Genomic DNA, 20157 nt, shown 5'->3' with positions numbered 1-20157 from the left:
TAATTTGTTTAGAAAACCATGGTGAACAGATAAATATTACGTGGGGAAATTAATGATAGAGGCCACGTGGAAAGACATACACTCTTTGACTTTTTTTATGCCGTCACTTTACTTTTTACACCCATCTGCATCCTTTTGAACCTCCTGGATCACAAACTGGTATTGTTATTTGTAAACAGGATCATTTGCCCAGTGCCCCCCCTGCCCTTTTTCTCTTTAGTTGGAAATCAAGACCCTCTTTCTGTGACCTCTCTGACTTCACCGGCAGGGTTTTTCTCCACAACACCTGAGTCCTTAAGTGTCTTTAGTGGCCACATGGTTAAACATTCATTCCCGCCTGAATCATCCATAACCACTTTAGCTGGTTTTAACCGAACTACGATCACGTCAAATAAGAGGGGGTATTCTTTCAGGGGAAAGAAATTAACATAAGACAAATTCTTCTGTTCCCAGCCCCAACTTCATCACAGTCAACATATAAACCCGAGCATAATGAGTCAGTGATGTTTTTAACCTAGCAGAACATTATAACTCGTAACAACCGTCCTTCTTAAGCTCAATTCTTCTTCGAGGGCGTAAAATAGGGTTTCCACATCCCGCCAATATTTTTTCTTTCATCCCGCCAACCTGCTTGCTTCGGACTTGTCATCCCGATCCCACTTTCGCTTTTTCCTCCGGATGAGGTGCAGTTATTGCGGGTCGGGGTTAGGGTCCTGTTTCTTACAAGCGTTATGAAAATCTTAATCTCATTTGCGCGTAACAGACGGGAAAAATTTGTTTTTGATGCAATATCACAGTTACCTGCGACCCATCACCAGCGAAGATTTCAATCTTTCCTTCGGCATTCTTTGATTCTCAGGATCAGAGACTATGATTCCCCCTTCATGAAAAGCAACGGTATGAGGAGCTGCGCAAAGGCGTGATGAAGAATGTACATGACATGAGTGGTCCATAAAATCAGACAAGAAACTTCTTCTTGTGTTTATTAATGAGCACTCATGGGATTGATTTAAAAGATGCCGAACTGATTTAAGACAGGATGGAAAAACACTTGGGACGGGTGGGAAAGAAATTGACTAAAACTTCAAATACCATCAAGAGAGGATTCAATACAAGGCAGATACTTTATTTAAAAGTAAGAATTAATCCTTACGTGATTACATGCCCACACAGTAACAACAACAACAATAACAATAACAACAATCTTTATCACGAAATTTACAATTACAAGATATACATGTCCTCTCCGGGGAGAGGATATATAACAATATTTCACATGAATGGTTATGATAAAAATGGACTTAAAAAATTACAATAGTAACAAACATCAAACTATGAAATAAGGAAAATTGTTTGCAAGAATACATACAATACGGATGTTTTAAAAAAGAGAGGGCGGGCGAACCTTCCATTTTGCTATTCCCACCTTTTACAATTATTTTCAAATGAGCGCTCTAGGTCTGTGACCCTCCCCTGGGAGTAGCTTAAAGGGTATTTCTGTGAGACCGGAACGAACTCAGACCGGCATAAGCTCGGATAGGTCTCCATACATTTCTTTTCATGCGTTTACATGAGAGAGACCGGTCTATAAAAAGGAATTCAGACCGGTAGGTCGCTAACCCAAGACGAGTTACTTTCACTGCACTCATACCGGTCTGAGACCGTACCGCTCTCATCTAAACGGAAACGAATCTCAGATGGCTCCAACATTTTAGCTGTTTCTGTGAAAAATAGCAACAGTACTACGGATAACATCAGTAAACAAGACGTAGAAGTAGTTTCAATTGAATATATGCTTGGGTTAATGTGAGGAATTGCACCAATCATTTTGAGATACTGCACAGTAATCAGGCCTCTAGACGAGCGTTAGATTAGATAATATTTTTCAGTGGGCAGTAAACTCTACAGTTGTCTATTGGCGTAAATTGTGCGCCAGTTAGTTATAACATGTTTAATAATCGACTTATGACCACTTATGAAAGTTATATAGCTCCAAAAATGTAATATAATCGAACAAACATTTAATCTCGGTCTCCTATAAACGGCTGCAAAAATTAAAAAATCGTAGCGGTCTCAAGTAATCACCCTCTTAAAGTTTGTCGGTTAAATATTATAATAAATGCAACGCGTAGTAGTGTTCAAAACAAAACTTTACAGTATTTTACAACGTGACGTGTCATGTGATATTCGTATCACAACAGGTAGAGTGAACTAGACCGTCAATGGACCTCAGTATTATCAACATTCGTTTTATCAGTTCTGTTTGATAACTCAAACTGCCAGTGAAAGTTCTCATGGTTCTCTTAACTTGTTTCAGGCACTTCTGAAGCCTCATCCCCTGCTGCTCCGCTCACAAGTTGTTGCATTTCGGATTCTTCCCCTCCTTCATCTCTGCCCCTTTGATTTACTTCACCTCCATCTGTTCCTTTTTCGGATTCTCCCCCTCCTTCATCTCTGCCCTTTTGTCTTTCTTTACCTCCATCTGATCCTTTTATTTTTTTATCATCCCTTAAACTTTTAAACCAAATAGTTGCAACGAAGACCAAAACATTTTGAATAACGGCAGAAATCAAACTCTCACTCAGAAATACCTGTGCAACGGTGAGAAAGACCAATAAAAACAATATAACTGCAATGAATCCTCCTAAAATAAGGATCAACATCAAGGTGCGCATAAAACGGTCGTTTCCAAGCTCGAGAAATGCAACATGGAGCTGATAAACTAGAAAATAAATGCAAAAAGAAATAGAAAAAACGGCCCCTAGAATTGTTATTCCCCAAAATGGTTCGGTTACAACACCAAGAAAAATCCACAGCACATGATGACAAGCCATAAAAATAGCTGGGTAGACAACAAAGCAAGAAAAAAAATTTGTGCTTGTTTCATTTTCATGACCTGCGGTTAAGGACATAAATGACATGACTTTTTTACAACCTATATTTCTACAAGTCTGAATAATGTTTCTGTACACTCTGTGGACATAGATACACCAAACAAAACGCCGGATAAGCACAGCTACCACAAATAACAAGAATACGCGGCTGTATAAATCTTGATGACACGAAGACAAGGTGAATGCGTAAATGTTCAAGCCAATCCCGCCAAAAAACACAATGATGGACAAAACCATTACTGCCACAACTTTGCTTTGGTAATTTTCTTCTTCTTTTTTTTTTTCTGTGCATGTGCTCCACGTCCTGAGCTGCACCATAACCAACTGTGATGCAAACATGCTGACCACCAAACTAATGACCAGAAAACTCCAAGAGACACCATAAAACAGCTTCTTCCTTCCAGAGAAGAGCTGAGCTTTCCCAAGGCTATTAGTAATGCATTCGGCTGTGTTAAGTCTTGGGTCGAGAAGACTTGGTCCTATTGCTATGTCCTGCAGCTATAAAACCCAGAAAAAAAATGGCTAATGATTGGTATGAAAGCAGGAGAACCAGAAGAATCGTTATAGCATGATTGTTGCATGGGTGAACAAACTAGTCAACAGAGAAGGGTTGCAAAAGACTTTCTAGTACTAACTTGCATCTTGAAACTTCAAAACCACATAAATATTTATCAGAAAGCAGTTTTTGGGAGAGCGGCCGATGATGACATGGTGGGCGAAAACGTTTCACTCTGACTTTGCCAAGCTGACAAACTCGCAGCGCGAAAACTGCCTCATGATACCTATTTCAATTCTCAGGGTTACTTTTTGCATTACGTTTGGCAGGACTAGTTTAGTCGGTATGCGGCGCATGACTGCAGAGCGGGAGGTAGATCCCTGGGGCCGGACTAATTCTCAGGATCTTAAAATAACTGAGAAATGAAGGAAGGTACTGCCTTTGCCCTGTAAACGGCCAGACCTTCTAATGGCTCGGATGACCAAGTCAGAAATGGCGGTTCCGCCTCCACTAGGAGACGTAAAGACTGCGCCCTCAATTAATACTTTTAGGCAAAATACATTGCCACTGATATAAAGTGCGTTTTTTTAACATTAAGCGCTGTGCTTCATTCTTTACATAAGTCGGGCAGCTACCGACAGCCGCCTCTCTATTTCGATCTCTCTTTCTGTCTTTAAAGCGCCGTCCACATTAAACACGGAGAAATTTGATAACGCCGTCAATGAAATATTTTCCGTCCACACTGGTGCGAATAAATTTGAAGACGCATCTTTTTTGGTCAGAAAAGGATAAAATGCGTTTTCAAATATCAGCTTTGCAGAGCGTTTTTGAAAAATTCCGTTTTCAAAATATTTTCCGTCCCCACACTAAGCCAGAAGTTTCAAATTGATCCACTTTGAAGAGTGGATAAATCACGTTCCAGCGGATTAACTCAGGGGCACCCAACGAGAATATAGTTCAAAACCACTTAAACATATTGAAAAATAAAATATGTAACACTGAAGATGACGGATGTACCGTCGAAACATGTCTGGAAAATTAAAAAAGTTGTTATGTTTATACGACTATCTATATTGTTGCTGCTATCTAGACACTTAAACATAGCATTTTTTAACGTATTTTAGTATTTAAACGGTAGATATAGCCATATTTTTATCCCCTAAAAATTTTTCATCTGTTGGGATTTCCTAGACCCTTAACATCACAGCTTGCTCGCTAGATCTCGCTTGTTTTAACGCCCTCTCTCCTTTCTCCCTGACTGAAGAAGTGATGTGTCTCGAGGAGCAAACCAAATAGACTTGGACTAACAAGGGCATCCAACGTCAATTTTCGGAAAATATCTGTTCGGAAGACGATTTGAGATCTAGAATTTTCGGAACATTTGTTGTAAAATTTCTTGCTTGCCCTCCTCTCCTAGGATTTTCGAACATCTAAAAAATGGTTTAATTGCCCATTTTTTAAGGTCACCAAGAATTTTCGGGAGCCTTTTATCTGGCTGAAATTTTCGAAAGGTAAGTTTTGATCCCTATAATTTTCGAATCACTAGACCTTCAGCTAGGAAATCCGAACAGATGAAAAGTTTTTAGGGGATAAAAAATATGCCTATATCTACCGTATAAAAAAACTAAAATACGTTCAACAATGCTATTTAAGTGTAACAATTTTACACGAGAACAAGTAACAATGCTGTTTAAGTGGTTTTGAACAATATTCTCGATGGGTGCCCCTGAGATGCTTGAATTGATATTAAATGATGAAAAAGGAGTCCGGCTTTTCCTAACCATAAGAACACAACAGCCCGAGTCTCACACTGTTTCTTGAAAAACACAACACACTGCCATCAGGAGTACTTTGGCGAAAATATTACTTCATTCTTTGCTAAACTTATTGACAAATAATATACACTTAATGCCAGGTCCCAAGGGAAGCAGTTAGTTTTGTTTTCCCTAGAGTCCTGATATTTCCCAAAACAAAGTGGAGGGAAACATCGGGACTTAAGGGAAAACAAAGATTTCGCTAGGGACCTGACATTTAAGGGTTTTGTTATATTCCTAGTTGCCATACAGCTGGAAATGTTTTTCCAACAGCTTGCGCTCTCATTGGTTATTTCATGGTCACATGACATCTAACAGTGAAACTGTTTCCCCCCCAAAACTCTGAGCGGCAACATTGCAAAATCTATGACGTCAGAGGGTAACAGTGCACTGTTACCCGTGAATGTTGACCGATATAACCACCATTACAGCTTGGCTCAATGGATGTCCAGCTATATAACAAGTCACTTAAAGACTGGTCCCTCAAGAAACAGTTAATTTTCTTTCCCTCGAATCTCAGTGTTTCTCTCTGGACCAGTCATTAAGTGTTTATTGTTCTATTCTTAGACTTTCACTTAACTAAACAGGGACTGCTATTGGCTGATTTTTGGTCACATTCCCTTGACTAAAATCAAATGTATCCTGATCATGATAAATTATGAGCAATTGCACTCCACTCGGGATACTTTACAGCATGTGATCAAAGCATGGTGGAAAGTGGTGTGAAAGAAGGCGGAAAAACACTGCCAGGTTTTTCTTTTCCGGGAATGAACACAACAACACAAACTTAAAGCTTCAAGCTAAAAAGCAATGGTTTTCAAAGTTATCCCAGAAGAGAAACAGCAGCCATTGGAGGAAAAAGATGCAGATAATGCAAGGAAGGTACTTTGTAAATCATTCATTAGGTGGTTTTGAGAATTAAATTTGTTTTTATTTTCTAGAAATGTAACAAAACACTTAATGTCAGGTCCCTCGGTAAACCATTTAGTTTCCCTTAAGGGCGCGTTCCTTTGGGATGATCCAGATCAGGATCAACGATCTGAGATCACTTGGATCATAGAAGATCAAATGAACTGATGAATCCTTGTCCAGAGTGGATTCATTAATTTATTTGATCTTCCAATGATCCGAGTGATCTCGGATCACTGATCCTGATCTGGATAATCCCAAAGGAACGCGCCCTAAGTTTGTAATAAGTTTGAAATAAAGAATGAATCAAAAGAATGTAGGTACTTATAATTATAAAGCTTTATCCGGGCACAATTTTAATTCTCAAAACTACTGAATGACTGTATTATTTGCAGCTTTTTCTTCCACCAGTTTCTGTATCTCTTCTTGGATAACTTCAAAAATGGATGACTTGATAGAATTCCAATCAAACTTCAACTTACCAACAAGTTTCGTTCAATTTATCAATTCTATCTCATCAACACTGTGTCACAGGACTAACCTCCCCAATTTTCAAGACAATATATGGAAAGTTAATAAAAGTTCGATATATATCCGATCAATAGGCTGTTAAAGTTCTAGAACATTCTGAGTGTTTACCTTTAAAAAATGAAATGTGATGAATAACCAATTTACTAAAAAGCCTTTCATGTAGAAAGATAAATATTAACAGTATGCTTTTTGAGAGTAGGATATCTTGTCTTCAAAATCCACATTCCTCAGAAAACACTTATCTTTTAAATGGACATTTCGACCTTTTCAGTAATTAAACTTAGGAAACTCATTCAAAGCTTTGTTCTAATTGCAACCTAAGGCTTAATCATTAAGGCAATTATATTAGCCATGCAAGCAAATAAATAGAGAACTCCTAAGAAAGAAAGGGTTAACAGTTAGCAAGGGAGAAGACAAACAAAGTTAGCAAGTTAGCAAGAACACATTTAGAAGGAGTGTCAAAGGAAGAATAAGGGGGGGGGGGGGGTGGAGAGAGAGAGAAAGAAAGTGAACTACAGAAGAACACGGTTTAGTTGAAGAAAGAAGTAGTGAAGTGAAATAGAAGACCTGAGAAGTTAAAGAGTAAGTCTCCCTGTAATAAAGTGACTAATCATTTAAGCCTGTTGGTTGTGGAGAGTTCCTCGTTCCCATTAAGTGAATACTTATCAACTGCCCCAGGGATCCCGTGAGACTTTAAAGCTAAGACAGTCACATGAGGGAAGAAACCCAAAGTCCAACTGCAAGCTAGGTGTTTAATGCATAAAAAACTATCCTAATGAACAATGTGGTGTAAGTCAATCCCTTTTCATGGCAATAGACAAGGAAATCTAAGGCAGCAGCCAAAGGTGGATCACAGGAATCTGCCTTCCATTTATTTAAAAAGTTCATCCACTGTTTGATGTATAGTTGTACTGTTCTTGCATTTTATTTCTGTCAGACCAGGAATTAAGGATGCTTGCTGTAGCCTTGCCTGAAACATTTCTCTGCTGGAGGCTTTCCCAGAGAGCATGCAAGCCATCAGTCTCAACTGTTTTCACAGTGGATGCAATGCATGTATATGTGGTTGCGTTAGCAGATGAGTTGACTGCGGGAGAAGAACAGGGTTGTCTACTAACAGGTGAAGGAGAGGGATTAACCAAGGTTGTGTCTGCCACACAGAAACTACAAGGACACCAGTTGCTTGATCCTATTCTATTTTCAGTAGGCTTTCGACATATTTTGCACCAGCGTCTGGCTTCCACAACACATAACTGGAAACCTTAGAATTAAGTCTGGATGCAAATAGGTCAACATGAAATGGACCCCATAGTTTGTCTACGTCTGAAAAGACATTCAGGTTTAAAGACCATTCCGTTCAACTGTTAATTTGCCTAGATTCAGTGTCAGTAACTACATTAGTAGAACCAGGTATGTGGTAATCACTGAGCCAGATGTCTCTCTCTATACACCACATCCAAATTTTCACACTCGGCAGATTTGATGCCCCCCCCCCCTCCCCCATATGTTGTTAACATATGCCACCGTGATTTTATTGTCAGGCTGAATCCTTACGTGTTTGCTATGAAGCAACAGAACCCCAACAGAGCTGCTTTCAGTTCCAAGTAGTTAATATGGAAAGCTTGTTCTTCTTAGCTCCAAAATAAAGACCACCAGTTGTCTGAGCCCCATACACTGCACCCAAACCTCTAGTAAAGACATCAGTTGTAAGAATCAGGTCAGGCTATCCCTGAACAATAGGTTTAAAGGAAGAGTCTACATTGTTCATCCACCAAGGTAACTCTGATCTAGATTCATTTCACAAATGCAGTGGTGCTTCATAGTTGCCCTTACTTTCCCGCAAGGCAAGAATTTTATTCCTTTCTAGGTTCCTATAGTATAACTCCCTGAGTTGAACTGCAGGGAAACTAGAAACCATCAACCCAATAACTTTCCATGGGAAACTTCTCTAATAGTCCTTTAGTTGTCCTGTAAACTCCGGCAAGCTAGCTGTATACATTCAGCTTTGGCAGGTGAAAGTCACATTGTCATGTTCATACTATTCAACAAGAAACCAAGAAATTCCATTTCTTGTGTTGGAATCATAACTGACTGTTCTAGGTGAACCACAAACCCCACACAAAGGAAGGTATCATTAGTGTCCTGGATATTTGTGACACAGGCCATTTAATTACCGGTATATCCCAAGAGAAATGAATCATGTCCCCATACAGACAAGATCTGATATGGGAGTAGACTGATTTAATACATGTATTTTAGTGAATAAGTGAGGGGAACAAGCCAGGTCATTGGGCAAAGAAGTATGCTGAAAATAGCTATCTTACCACTCAAATTTCAAGTATTTCCTAACCTCCTTAGCAATAGGAACTGAATAGTAGGTGTCCTTAAGGTCTACAGATGCCATAAAGCACCCTGAATGCACGAGTCTAAGCTGTTTCAATGGCATCCATTTTAACCCATTTGCTCCTGGAGATTTTGCCGAAAAACGTGTTTTGAAGCTAGTTGAGTGGTTTTCTGGTCACTGTCGTGCTATAAAGAGCTAAAACTTACCACAAACCGGTTTACAGGTCGTACACTTGGCGGCCTTCTGATCCAGATGCAAAACATCAGTTTGCGAAGTTCGGGCATGCGCAGAAAGCAAAATTTCGAGATAGTTTTTGGGTTTAAAAGTGACAAAGCAGTCTTGACTTTTACTTTTCGCTTTTTCTCCTCCCTAGTTTTTCAGAAAGCTTTTAGGATCTTAGGATTAGGTGAAAGGAAAGGTAGGTGGGCAATGGAACAAGATTTTCATGGAGATTTTCAGGTCAATGTCACATGGTTTTTTGCTTCTTTCTCCGGTGTCCTTGACTGAATTGTGCTCATTCTGGTATGGTTTGAAAGATCTCTTCACTCTTCACCAGTTAGCGAAGAAAGTTGTCCTTGACCGTTAAAACTGATGACATCACAAAGGGTAGAAAGGACCTGGATCTGCATGGGCGGTTACGGGCGGTTCAGGGGCGAATGGGTTAAAGTGGTAATATAATACAAATTCACTAAGATTTTTGAGATTCAATATAATTCTAAAAATGCCATCTTTCTTAGGATGCACATAAATGGTTGAAATAAAGTCACCCTCTGCAGGGTCTGTTTGTTCAATAACTCCTTTCTTGAGGAGCTTAGTGATTTCTTCAGTAACAATATCCGCTTCAGAAGGAGAGAATTGCATTAGTTTAGACTGGTAATTCTGAGGAGTGGAAACATCCCCAAACTCAATATGAAAGTGCTTTATACCATAGCATCTAAGATGACCGGGTCAGTAGTCACTGACTTCCAACTTTCGACACAGTCTTGTAACCTTCCAGCCGAGAAATTAGAAATTCTTTAGACAGATTTGCTTTATCAGTAAGAGTTGGGCAATGTTCTTTTACTTGTGTTTCTACTGGTCTCTGTTAGTGGATTGACTGGGCTTTTTCTGGGCACTCTTCTGTGCCCAGCTGTAGCCTAAAAAAGGACACTGCTGAAAAGTTTTCTGACTAGATGATCTCTCATGAGGTTTAAAGTCTGGACAGTGAAATTTCTGCTGTCCTGCCTTGAAGTAGTCTTGGCTTGCTGTTTGAGTTTCAGAAGTGTGCTGCATTTGTTGGCCAGCTTTCTGTGCCTCAGCCATATTCTTCAATGTTTGGATAAGTCATCTTCAGACAATTTTGTTGAGGCTTTAATTTCATCCTTACACAACCTGGTGTAAACATTGGAGGGTTGAGATCCAGTTTTATCAGCTCTTGTTGTTCCATATTGAGTTTAAAATAAAAAATTGGCACTAGCTAGAAGAGCAATGCTATCCATCATGTGATCCAGAATCTGTTGTTTATTTGTTGTTTTGCCGGAGTAAAGGTCCTTCACCAGCTGGTCTCCCAAAATAGACAGGGCTGACAACCCTCAACAAGTGGCACTTGCACCCACTGGAAAACAGGTCAACCGTTCTGCTGCATCCTCGCAGCAAATCCCAAATCTCTTTGTTAACTGTGCTGGTGGAAAGGAATTTACAATTTTGTGGACAAGGGCATTTCTCAACTCGTCTTTCACCGTGTTAGGAGAAAGACCTCTAGTAGCCACATTGTCAATTAAGCCAGCAATTTTCTCTGCTATCACAGGAGATTTCTCTTTAGTGTGCACAAACACCAGGGTCAGGCTTTCCAAGATGTCATCCTTTAATCCTGAGTCAGGGTGAGATTTCTCTGCCATGTTTGTATTTGTATGCGTGTTGCTCAGGTCAAGCACATCCTTCAAGGCAGCGTTGATATCAACTGTGTCATTTGGGCCTGAAGCAGATTCTCTGTCATCGTCTCAATCAGTACAAAGGAGGAGGTCTTCTTTGAGTCTAGCCAGCATTGCCATCTAAAGCCTTGGCAAGTTGTGCCAAGGTGGAGGTTAACCCTTGAGGGACTGACAAGTTGGTGTCCAGAGAGTTTTCTACAGCATTATTCCTTGTACCAGACTCCAAATTTGCTTAATCCATCTTGTGTTAAGGTGGCTCGACTGGATTTTTTTGAGGCGATATCTCCCAAGTTTGAGCATTAACTACGTCGCCACGAGTAAAGATATGGGAAAAAGATTACCACAACTGTATTATGTAAAGTAAAAGCAGTTTTTTGAAAAATGCGAAAATTGTAGGCATGGACCAAATAACGTGCAAAAACTGTAACAAAAGCAGCTGAATGCAAGTTACTAAAATTCTTCTTACTCGGGATCGCCCGGAGCAATTCTCCTCTTTTTTCTGTACGCAGTTTTCATTGAAATCAAACCACTATGAGATGAAGCTGCAGGGGTTTCAATAAGTTTTTGCACAAGCGGGTACTTAAGAGTAACAGGCGGGTACATTTGCCGAAGGCCCAAAGGGCCTTCGACCCTAGGGGGGTCCGTGGGCATGCTCCCCCGGAAAATTTTGAGGTTTTAGACTCTCGCAGATGCATTTTCATGCATTTTCAGGTCTTTTTTTGTTGCTTTGTTGTTTCATTTTTTTGCTCCCAAGTCAACTAATTTAAACAAATTTGAAGAGAATTATGTAACAATAAAGTAGTCACAGTCAACTATTTCTATTGAGGTGCTACTTTTTAACACTTTCACAACTGTATCTTTAAAATGGTCTAAGTTTAATGTAGTTTTAGCTCAGGGTAATCCTTAAATCAAAAAAAAATTTACTCTATTCTATAGAGAAACATGGTTATATTTTAGTCGCATATATCATTACAAAAACACAGAAGCAACTTAAACTGTATGTAACTGAGTGTCTTATATCACTTATATCAGTCTGAAGCCACTTAATTTAAGACTTGATTTTCAAGACTTTCAAGAGCCGAGCCTTTTACTGCTTGAACACTTTTCTACCAGATTTTAACCATAACAAACCTTCTTGATTATACCTACTGGAACATAATTTTACAAATCACTTACTTGCAGAACAAGTCTTACTTAAAAGTCATGTCCCAAACCTAAATACGAGGTGGAATGTGGGAAATCTCTTCCACTGTTTATATTGTAATTTCAAAATATACGATTACGAAAGAAAGCACGAGTCCCTAGAATAACGATCGAGTGCTTAGCATTCATCTTCACTTTCGAAAGCAGAATCATCCGAATCATAACTTTCTTGGTGGTCTCCAAGTTTAAAAGCTTCAACAGCAGCTTCCACCTCTGCTTGCACACTTGCTTCTTCAACTTTTTCATCTTCCTGGACCTGGATATCGGTTTGGACAGCAGAGTCCACAAGAATGGTTTGAACTTCACCCTGCGAGTTTCCACAAGATGTGCCACCTAGATTTGCAGATGGAGGGAGTTTCCTTCTTTTCTTTGCGTTGCTCCAGGCCTCAACAGCTTCACTGACAAGTGGTCCGTTGATGGAGATATGCAGCAGCGCCTCCAACATCTGATTAGTCATACTGCTACGGAGTCGACTCTTTACCCTCTTAACGGCACTAGCCCCTCTCTCGGGCCATGCATTTGACATAGGAAGAGAAAGAATGATTTCTGCAATCCACACAAGCTTAGGGTAGAAGTGGCCATATTCTGTGCGCATGGAAAGTAGCCTCTTCAGACTCCACTCATTTGGGGTGATGTTGTCAAGTTCCTGAGGAATCTGCGCTTTCCACAAAAGAAGATCGTATTTTAACTTCTCCCACTCTGCTTTCACTTGCTGCTGAGCTTCCTTGTCACCTGGAAAGTAGTGGTTTGACAATGTGCCGATTTTCTTTGACCCATAGCTTGAAAACTCTGCTGTTCCACGGTTTGGAATGGCATTTGCATTAAAGATGGCAAATGCACAGACCACTGGCATCGCATCCTTGAAACGAGAATCAATGTTCTCCTTGAGGGCTTGCGTGTACTTCTTTAGAAGGTTGCGAAGAACTTGTATCTCGTGGTCATTGCTTTTAAACTCACAGGTACCGAGCCGTCCATTCTCCTGAATATCAATCTGAAGTTGGGTAATGGGGGTTTCGTCTTGTGCTATCTTCGTTAGCTTGTCAGTAGGTGATAGCTGGTAGGATATGGCCAAAGTTGACGGTACCTCGCTGAAATACTCTGCTTAATGCAGCAAGCTCTGGAAGGACAGCCTTCAAAATATATATCGTACCAATAAACTTAAAGCTCTTCATTTTGGACAGCACATACGTCGCCAAGCCATCTTTTTCATCTGCGAGATTTATAGCCTGTATGATAGGAACAAAGTCTTCATACACTCCATCTACAGCATTGCTTGTTGACAGCCAACGTGTTCTGCAAGCTTTCCGCACCTTTTTCGCCACAACAGACCTTGCTTTTTCCGATAGCTTCATCCTGCGCCACGACTCTTGTGCTTTCACCAAAAGAGCAGTCCGCTTAGGCGATTTAGCAAAAAACTTCCAGAGTTGCAAAAGGACTCCTTCGACTTGTGTGATGTATTTTGTCTCATCACTCGCACCAGCACAAGCAAGGGCCAGTCTGTGACAGACACAGTGCACATTAATTAGCTTGCTGTTGATTTGCTTCAGTCGGGCAGCCACACCTGTTCTTTCGCCAGTCATTACTTTGGCGCCATCGCTTACTAGGCTCATCATCTTCTGAACGTCAAGTTCACATTTGTCCAGATTATTAGAAATGCAGTTAGTGATTGTCTCAGCATTGGCGGAAGAGGAGCCCTCCAAAACATTGTCGACGAAAAGGAATTTCACCATAGCCTCTCCATCATCAGAGACATACTGAGCAAAACCTATCAACTGTTCCATGACCGAAATATCCGTCACCTCATCAACTAATAGACCAAATGCTTTTGATTTCCTAAGCACCTCAACCACTCTCTGCTTCAGTACTCTGCCTAGAGTCAAGAAAATCTCGATAGTTGACCCAGCGGAGCGATGACGAAAATGCTTCATGTTTTCAAGCCCAAGCATTTGGAGAAGTGTGAGAAGTGATAGAAACTTCTTGTTGGCCATCTCTTCTTTAGCCAACCAGTATACCGACATAAATGCATTCTGTAGGACTTCATCTTTGCTCTTGACTTGTTCTTCGACTTCTTTGTGAAAAATTGACACTCGGCTGAGCATCTCTGCCTGAACAGCTGCTGCATGCTGAGCACTTTTTGAATGATCTTTTAGAGCATCTGTTTTCAGGCGCTGTGCAGGTATGAGGTTATATACTTTGCTGTTGTTTTTCAGGTTTGCAGTATTGTGCTTCTTACACAACAAACAAAACATCCCCCCTTTCTCATCACCTGATTCCTCCTTGCAAATCACCCACCACATGCCAGTACATGAATCAAATGACAAGTTACCATCTCTTATCCACTGGTGCTTGAAACGGTCTCGTTTTAGGGCGGAATTTTTTTTCTGCTCCCTTTCAGTTAGGCTGAAACAATTATTTTTATTACAAGTGTAATAACTGTGGACGATTTCCGAAGGCCCGAACAGCTTCAACACAGAATCATGATCACAGAAATCGATGCTTGTCTCGCTTCTAGCGTAGGATGTAGCGGGTTTTACAACATCTGCTACACTCTCACCTGACTTTGAAGATGGAAGGGGCTTTTCTTTCGCTGAGGTAAGTGACTGACTGATTTCACTATCTAATGAACCACTTTCTGCCGAAAAAGAGATCAGTTCGCCGAAGTAAGACACAACACAAGGCAAGTAACTGAACATGATACATTTTATTCAATTCCATCGACGAACGATACACAATATATTGGCGCAAAAACGAAGCATAATATTAACATTTGAACGATATAATCACAGAAGGTTTTTCCTTTCAATATCCTCAACTAACCTTGGGAGGAATCAGTCTCGTTTGACCTCTTTTGTTTTGAAACTGGCGTGAAATATGCAAACAACGATTGTCTTTTGGCCGCCATTAGTATTCACACTCTGTCCCAGTTCCCGTCGATTTCAGGTGAGTGCCTTGCACATTTTTTTTGACGTAGCTTCGGAAGCGATGTTTATTACATGTTTTGCAGACTTTGCTTCAACTTTCATGGGCCAGAAGGCTTGGAAGATGCCAGAATGTCTCTTCTTTTTCATTTCCTTTTGTTTTCCTATAAAATAAAACCTATTTTGCCAAATCTTTGGGCAAGAATTCGAAGCTGAGATGAAATTATCTAATTACTTGACGTTCGTGTGAAGGCTCCAAGCGGGTAATCGGCCCGTTACAAGCGGGTAGATCTACCCGCTACCCGGCTACTATTGAAACCCCTGAAGCTGCGTTTCCAAAGCTTATCATTTTCTTAAAAATTTAGCTAATTGAGTGGATAGCATGCTATTTCACTGTTTTTATGATGCTTAAAACTTCGTTTCAAAATATCTCGAAAACGCTCTCATAGAATTTGTTCAAACTTTGCCATAATTGAGGCAATCATGGAAGGTACAAACTCCCTTAAGCGATTTCTTAAAAAAAACTCTTGGTACAGAAAAACACAAAGATAAATAAAAAACGTAATGGCGTTGTTACGTTGCCATGGCGGCTACGATTGCAATAAAACCCAGATCAAAAGAAATTTTCATCTTTACATAATACAGTTGTGGTAATCTTTTTCCCATATCTTTACTCGTGGTGACGTAGTTAATGCTCAAACTTGGGAGGTATCCCCCCCAAAAAATCCAGTCTAGCCACCTTAACAATTATTGCATGCAAGAAGTAGGTTCAAAAAGTCATAAAAGTGACAAAAGAAGTAATTAAATTTTTCTTTCGCATATTGAAACCTAGTGAGAATACCAATTTAGTGTGCAAAAAGCACTAATTATGCGCATGTATCTACAATCAGGGACAAAAGTGGTTGACACACTTGTTTAGAACGGGTGCTTTTATCAAACATTTACTTCATTTATTATTTCATTCCTTTTAAACGCCATAAATCCCCTCACCCCCTCAATCAATGTTGTCTGAAGTAAAAGAAAGAGTTGAGGGTCCAAAATACAACATTGATTTTGGGGGCGAGGGGTGGAGGTAGACAGGGGAAGGGGATAGGTAAGTCCAGTATTCAAAAAGGGGCCATTTTGCGGAAGTGTCTCAACACTTTTGTCCCTCATTGTCTGAATGCAAAATTGTACTACTGCACACAAGTTGAGCTCTGTATGACAATGATTTTAACTGAAATTAAAGCAATCAATGACATAATTATGTTATTGGTGGTGGGGTTGACATTGACTTTTTCACGACCGAAATATTGGGCCAATTCGAATTACGTGATGACGTAATAAAAGGGCTGCGGTATCCAGAATTAACGGCGATATAGTTTACAAGCTAAAAACTGAGGCTGAAACTCGCGCACATGTACAACTTTTGGTGAATTTCAAGAGTATGCGTACTGAAAATATTTTTAATAAAGTGAATATTCCTCTTTCTTTACTTTATCCGATTGATAAGACGCAAACAATCAGGGGTAGCGTAAGGATTGACACGTATTGGGGATAGTCACTGGCCGGCCACGGAAATATGGAGCGTTAGTGAGGATCGGCCATCACTGCGTTCAATATCGGAACTACGGAAAAGTGAAGGTAAATTCATGGTCAATTTAATAAAAAGCTAAGGACAGCGTAACAAATATTACAAGTGTACGCGAAAACAATTACTTTCAATCCCACCTGGTGACACCCTCTGTGACATGATAACGCAACGCAAATAGCGTGACGTGAGCGCATATGTCTGAGTATTTGGACTGCATTTCTCAAGCGAAACCCTCTGTTTTTCTCTATTGTCGGCAGGAAAAATGAAAACAGAGCTTTAAAACGTGAACTGGTATCTGACTCTCAAAGAAAACGACAGCTCAAACTGAGGAAAACACTGCTTCCTTCGTGATACAACGGTTAACCACGTTTCGGCAAACGGAAAGTAACATTATAGTCTGTTATGACCTCTTAATGTCGATATGTTTTCTCGTGGTTAACCGTTAAAACTCCTTATTTGCACCACATCGCTGCAATGTTGCTCGCCAAGAATTAGTATTGCAAAGCACTTTCTACATAGCGAGATCTTCTTTTGCCTTTTGTGAGGAATTAGGGCATGAAAACGGAAAATTTTCCAGCTCACGGCCGTCATCGATCACGTGCCAATCCCGCTCTCCTTGTCATCAAGTGAACTTCTGGGCCACAGTAATTGTTTTTTTGGTGAGATACAGACTGGTCTGTCTATCTTGAAAACAATTTCTTTAGCATTATGTGATTTAGGAGCTGGGAAATGAACTAGAATAAATGAATAAATGGCAGGCGGTCATCTAAAATCATTACAAAAGCACATTCCTAACCTGTTCTACGCCTACCTACGCTAAAGGTTTGGATCTGTTACGTTTGAAAAGGTCTCAAAAAAAAGAAAAACACTTATAGGGCATAGCAGAAACGGCTGGCCCATCATTTATGAGGTTCATATCCTGTATATTGCTCACGTCCTTTCACCAATGGCACAAGTCAGTGTGGAAAATAATGCATGTCCGCTCCGTTACTCTGCAGTATTTCATTATCTTAAGTTGACTATTCATGCACACAAGAACAATTTTCATTGTACCTTGGTGTTTCCATCGTTATTCCACTAGTGTTAATACTTGTGAAAACATTACATCCGCAGCAACGGCAGTGATCACAACACAAATGATTTCCTCTCGACCCGACAGGGTATCAGGAACGCGCGCGGGAGTACAAGATTAAGTAATGACATACGCGTAGTACATTTTACTGTACGTGTACTACAAATCAGGACGAAAATTTACAAATGGTTGTTTGTACACAAACAATTTGGCCCATAGAGTAACGTCATGGCACAACAATTCAGCAGCATCAAAAATCTAGCCGGAAAACATAGATACATATTTCAGACAATCAGGGACAAAAGTGGTTGACACACTTGTTTAGAACGGGTGCTTTTATCAAACATTTACTTCATTTATTATTTCATTCCTTTTAAACGCCATAAATCCCCTCACCCCCTCAATCAATGTTGTCTGAAGTAAAAGAAAGAGTTGAGGGTCCAAAATACAACATTGATTTTGGGGGCGAGGGGTGGAGGTAGACAGGGGAAGGGGATAGGTAAGTCCAGTATTCAAAAAGGGGCCATTTTGCGGAAGTGTCTCAACACTTTTGTCCCTCATTGTAGCTATCTCATGGGATCCCTTGGGCAGTGATGATGAGATAGAATCAAGAGGCTGGATTTTAGGCATTTATTTTACTTCGTGTACCGGACATATGATGTAAAACAAAAGAACAAAACCCATGAAACAATACCAAGCAGATCTTTCCCTGAACAGAAAACAAACATTACAGGTCTTTTGTTTTATGTCACCTGTGTCCGGTACATGAAGTTTTGACCGCATTTTAGCAGTTTGCATTTCATCTAGTGCCTTTCAATCACAATTCACAGAACAGTTTTTCAGTGCATAAATGATTCAAAGGACAGCAAAAATGGTGGATCACATGAACACAAAAATAAGCCTGCCTCCCTCCCAACCCCCACCCCTCTCCCCCCCACACACACATGCGTGCACCCGCACGCACACCACACACATACACACATACGTGCACAAAACACTTTTTATGGAATTTTAGTTATATTAACAGGGACACCCAACAATGGTTTCCTCCTAAATGCATTGAAAACACTTTTTAGACCACCAGAGTACTTTTAGATCTCTAGAAATGCATTCTAAGTGGCACCAAAAAATTTTTACCTGTTCGGTCATCCTAGATCAACTTGAGTCTTTTTGAAATTACAAGGGCTTCAGTTTTATTTTCACGAAAATTTTAGCTGCAATTTAAAGTTTTGCGAAAGTGAGAATTTTTCTGATTTCTCTCTGCATCGCTTTTTCTCTACGAAAAATACCGTAAAATTCCGAAAATAAGCCGTTCCATGTATAAGCCCCTCCAAACATAAGCCCCCCAAACCTGTAACGCAAAAAACCCTCCGTTAAATCGCCCCTCCATATATAAGCCCTTCGGGGGCTTGTACTTGAAAAATTGCCCTCAAATATATAGTAAAACAAAGCAAAAATGGTAGATTTACTCCCAGCTATAAGGCTAGCCCAATCGATTTCCCTCCAAAAATAAGCCCCTCAAAAAGGGCCTTTGAAAAATATAAGCCCCGGGGCTTATTTTCGGAATTTTACGGTAGCTTAACCTGGGGGAGTGAAGTGGAAAAAACTAAACTTCAGAAAATCGTAGGGAATTTACTAGATAAGCTTCGAAAATTGTACATGAATGGAATAGTAATCTAGAAATGTTTAGCCTTTCTCAAGCTATAGAAAATTCTGGGCAATTTTTTGCTTTTCCGAACAGATATTTAACAGAAAACAGTCGTAGGGTGCCCCAGTATTAACTTGCACAAATTCTTACCGTAGAGAGGAAATAGATCATGGTTTCATTGTGTGGAGGATCACTGGGAGAGCCTTTGCAGAATTCTGGTAGGGTTAAGTGCAGTTCTTTTTCACGCCTGTTTGGCCAGATAGCCCATAAAGAAAACACGTTCATGGAAGACAAGCTGATATTTCCTCCACTGACGTACAAACAGGATATGCTCCATATGTAACGGTGTGTCCCGGAGACATTTACCATAGCTAAACGAAGATCTGACCCGTTCCGCGCTCCTCTACTCGTGTTTACTGTACTTCTCTTGGGTATCGTACCATTATTACTTTGAGTAGCATTGATATGCGTCGCTAGAAATCTCACGGTGATGCTGATCAGTAAAGACGGAAGATCAACAGACGGATACACAGCTTTCGAAATATTGTAGTAGTTGTCATATGGCGGTTCGGACGAAATCAAGTAACGTTGAATTTGATCATCACCTTCCATGCACGGTGCTAAACCCTCCTCTGTTTCCTGGGCGCGTAGGATAAGGATAAAAATAAGAGCGCATAAAGAAGAACACGAAACCGTTGTAGCCATTCTCAAGCCACGATCTTTTTGCCCAGCGGTAGTATTTAATCATATATGAAGTACCTACCGTATTTAACGCAACAAGGAGTCGGTACAATAAATGTCCCCACACATGAAGTACCTACCTATTTTAAACACGACATATACAAGAC

General features: G+C 40.2%; 2 protein-coding genes across 2 annotated transcripts; both read right to left on the bottom strand.

The window, feature by feature from the left end:
* Positions 1-2303: 2303 nt before the first annotated feature.
* LOC140934042 (uncharacterized) lies at positions 2304-20014 on the bottom strand. The gene is made up of 2 exons (XM_073383725.1): positions 19460-20014; positions 2304-3392 (listed from the first exon to the last, which is right to left on the bottom strand). The coding sequence occupies exons 1-2, from the start codon at positions 20012-20014 to the stop codon at positions 2304-2306; spliced, it is 1644 nt and encodes a 547-aa protein (XP_073239826.1).
* Positions 13139-14674, bottom strand: LOC140935318 (zinc finger protein 862-like). Its single transcript, XM_073384871.1, has one exon. The coding sequence runs from the start codon at positions 14393-14395 to the stop codon at positions 13139-13141; it is 1257 nt and encodes a 418-aa protein (XP_073240972.1). The 5' UTR covers positions 14396-14674.
* Positions 20015-20157: the final 143 nt, after the last annotated feature.

Source organism: Porites lutea, chromosome 4 (assembly GCF_958299795.1).
Source record: "Porites lutea chromosome 4, jaPorLute2.1, whole genome shotgun sequence".
Classification (NCBI taxonomy): Eukaryota; Metazoa; Cnidaria; class Anthozoa; order Scleractinia; family Poritidae; genus Porites; species Porites lutea.
This window is presented reverse-complemented; position numbering and strand designations above follow the sequence as displayed.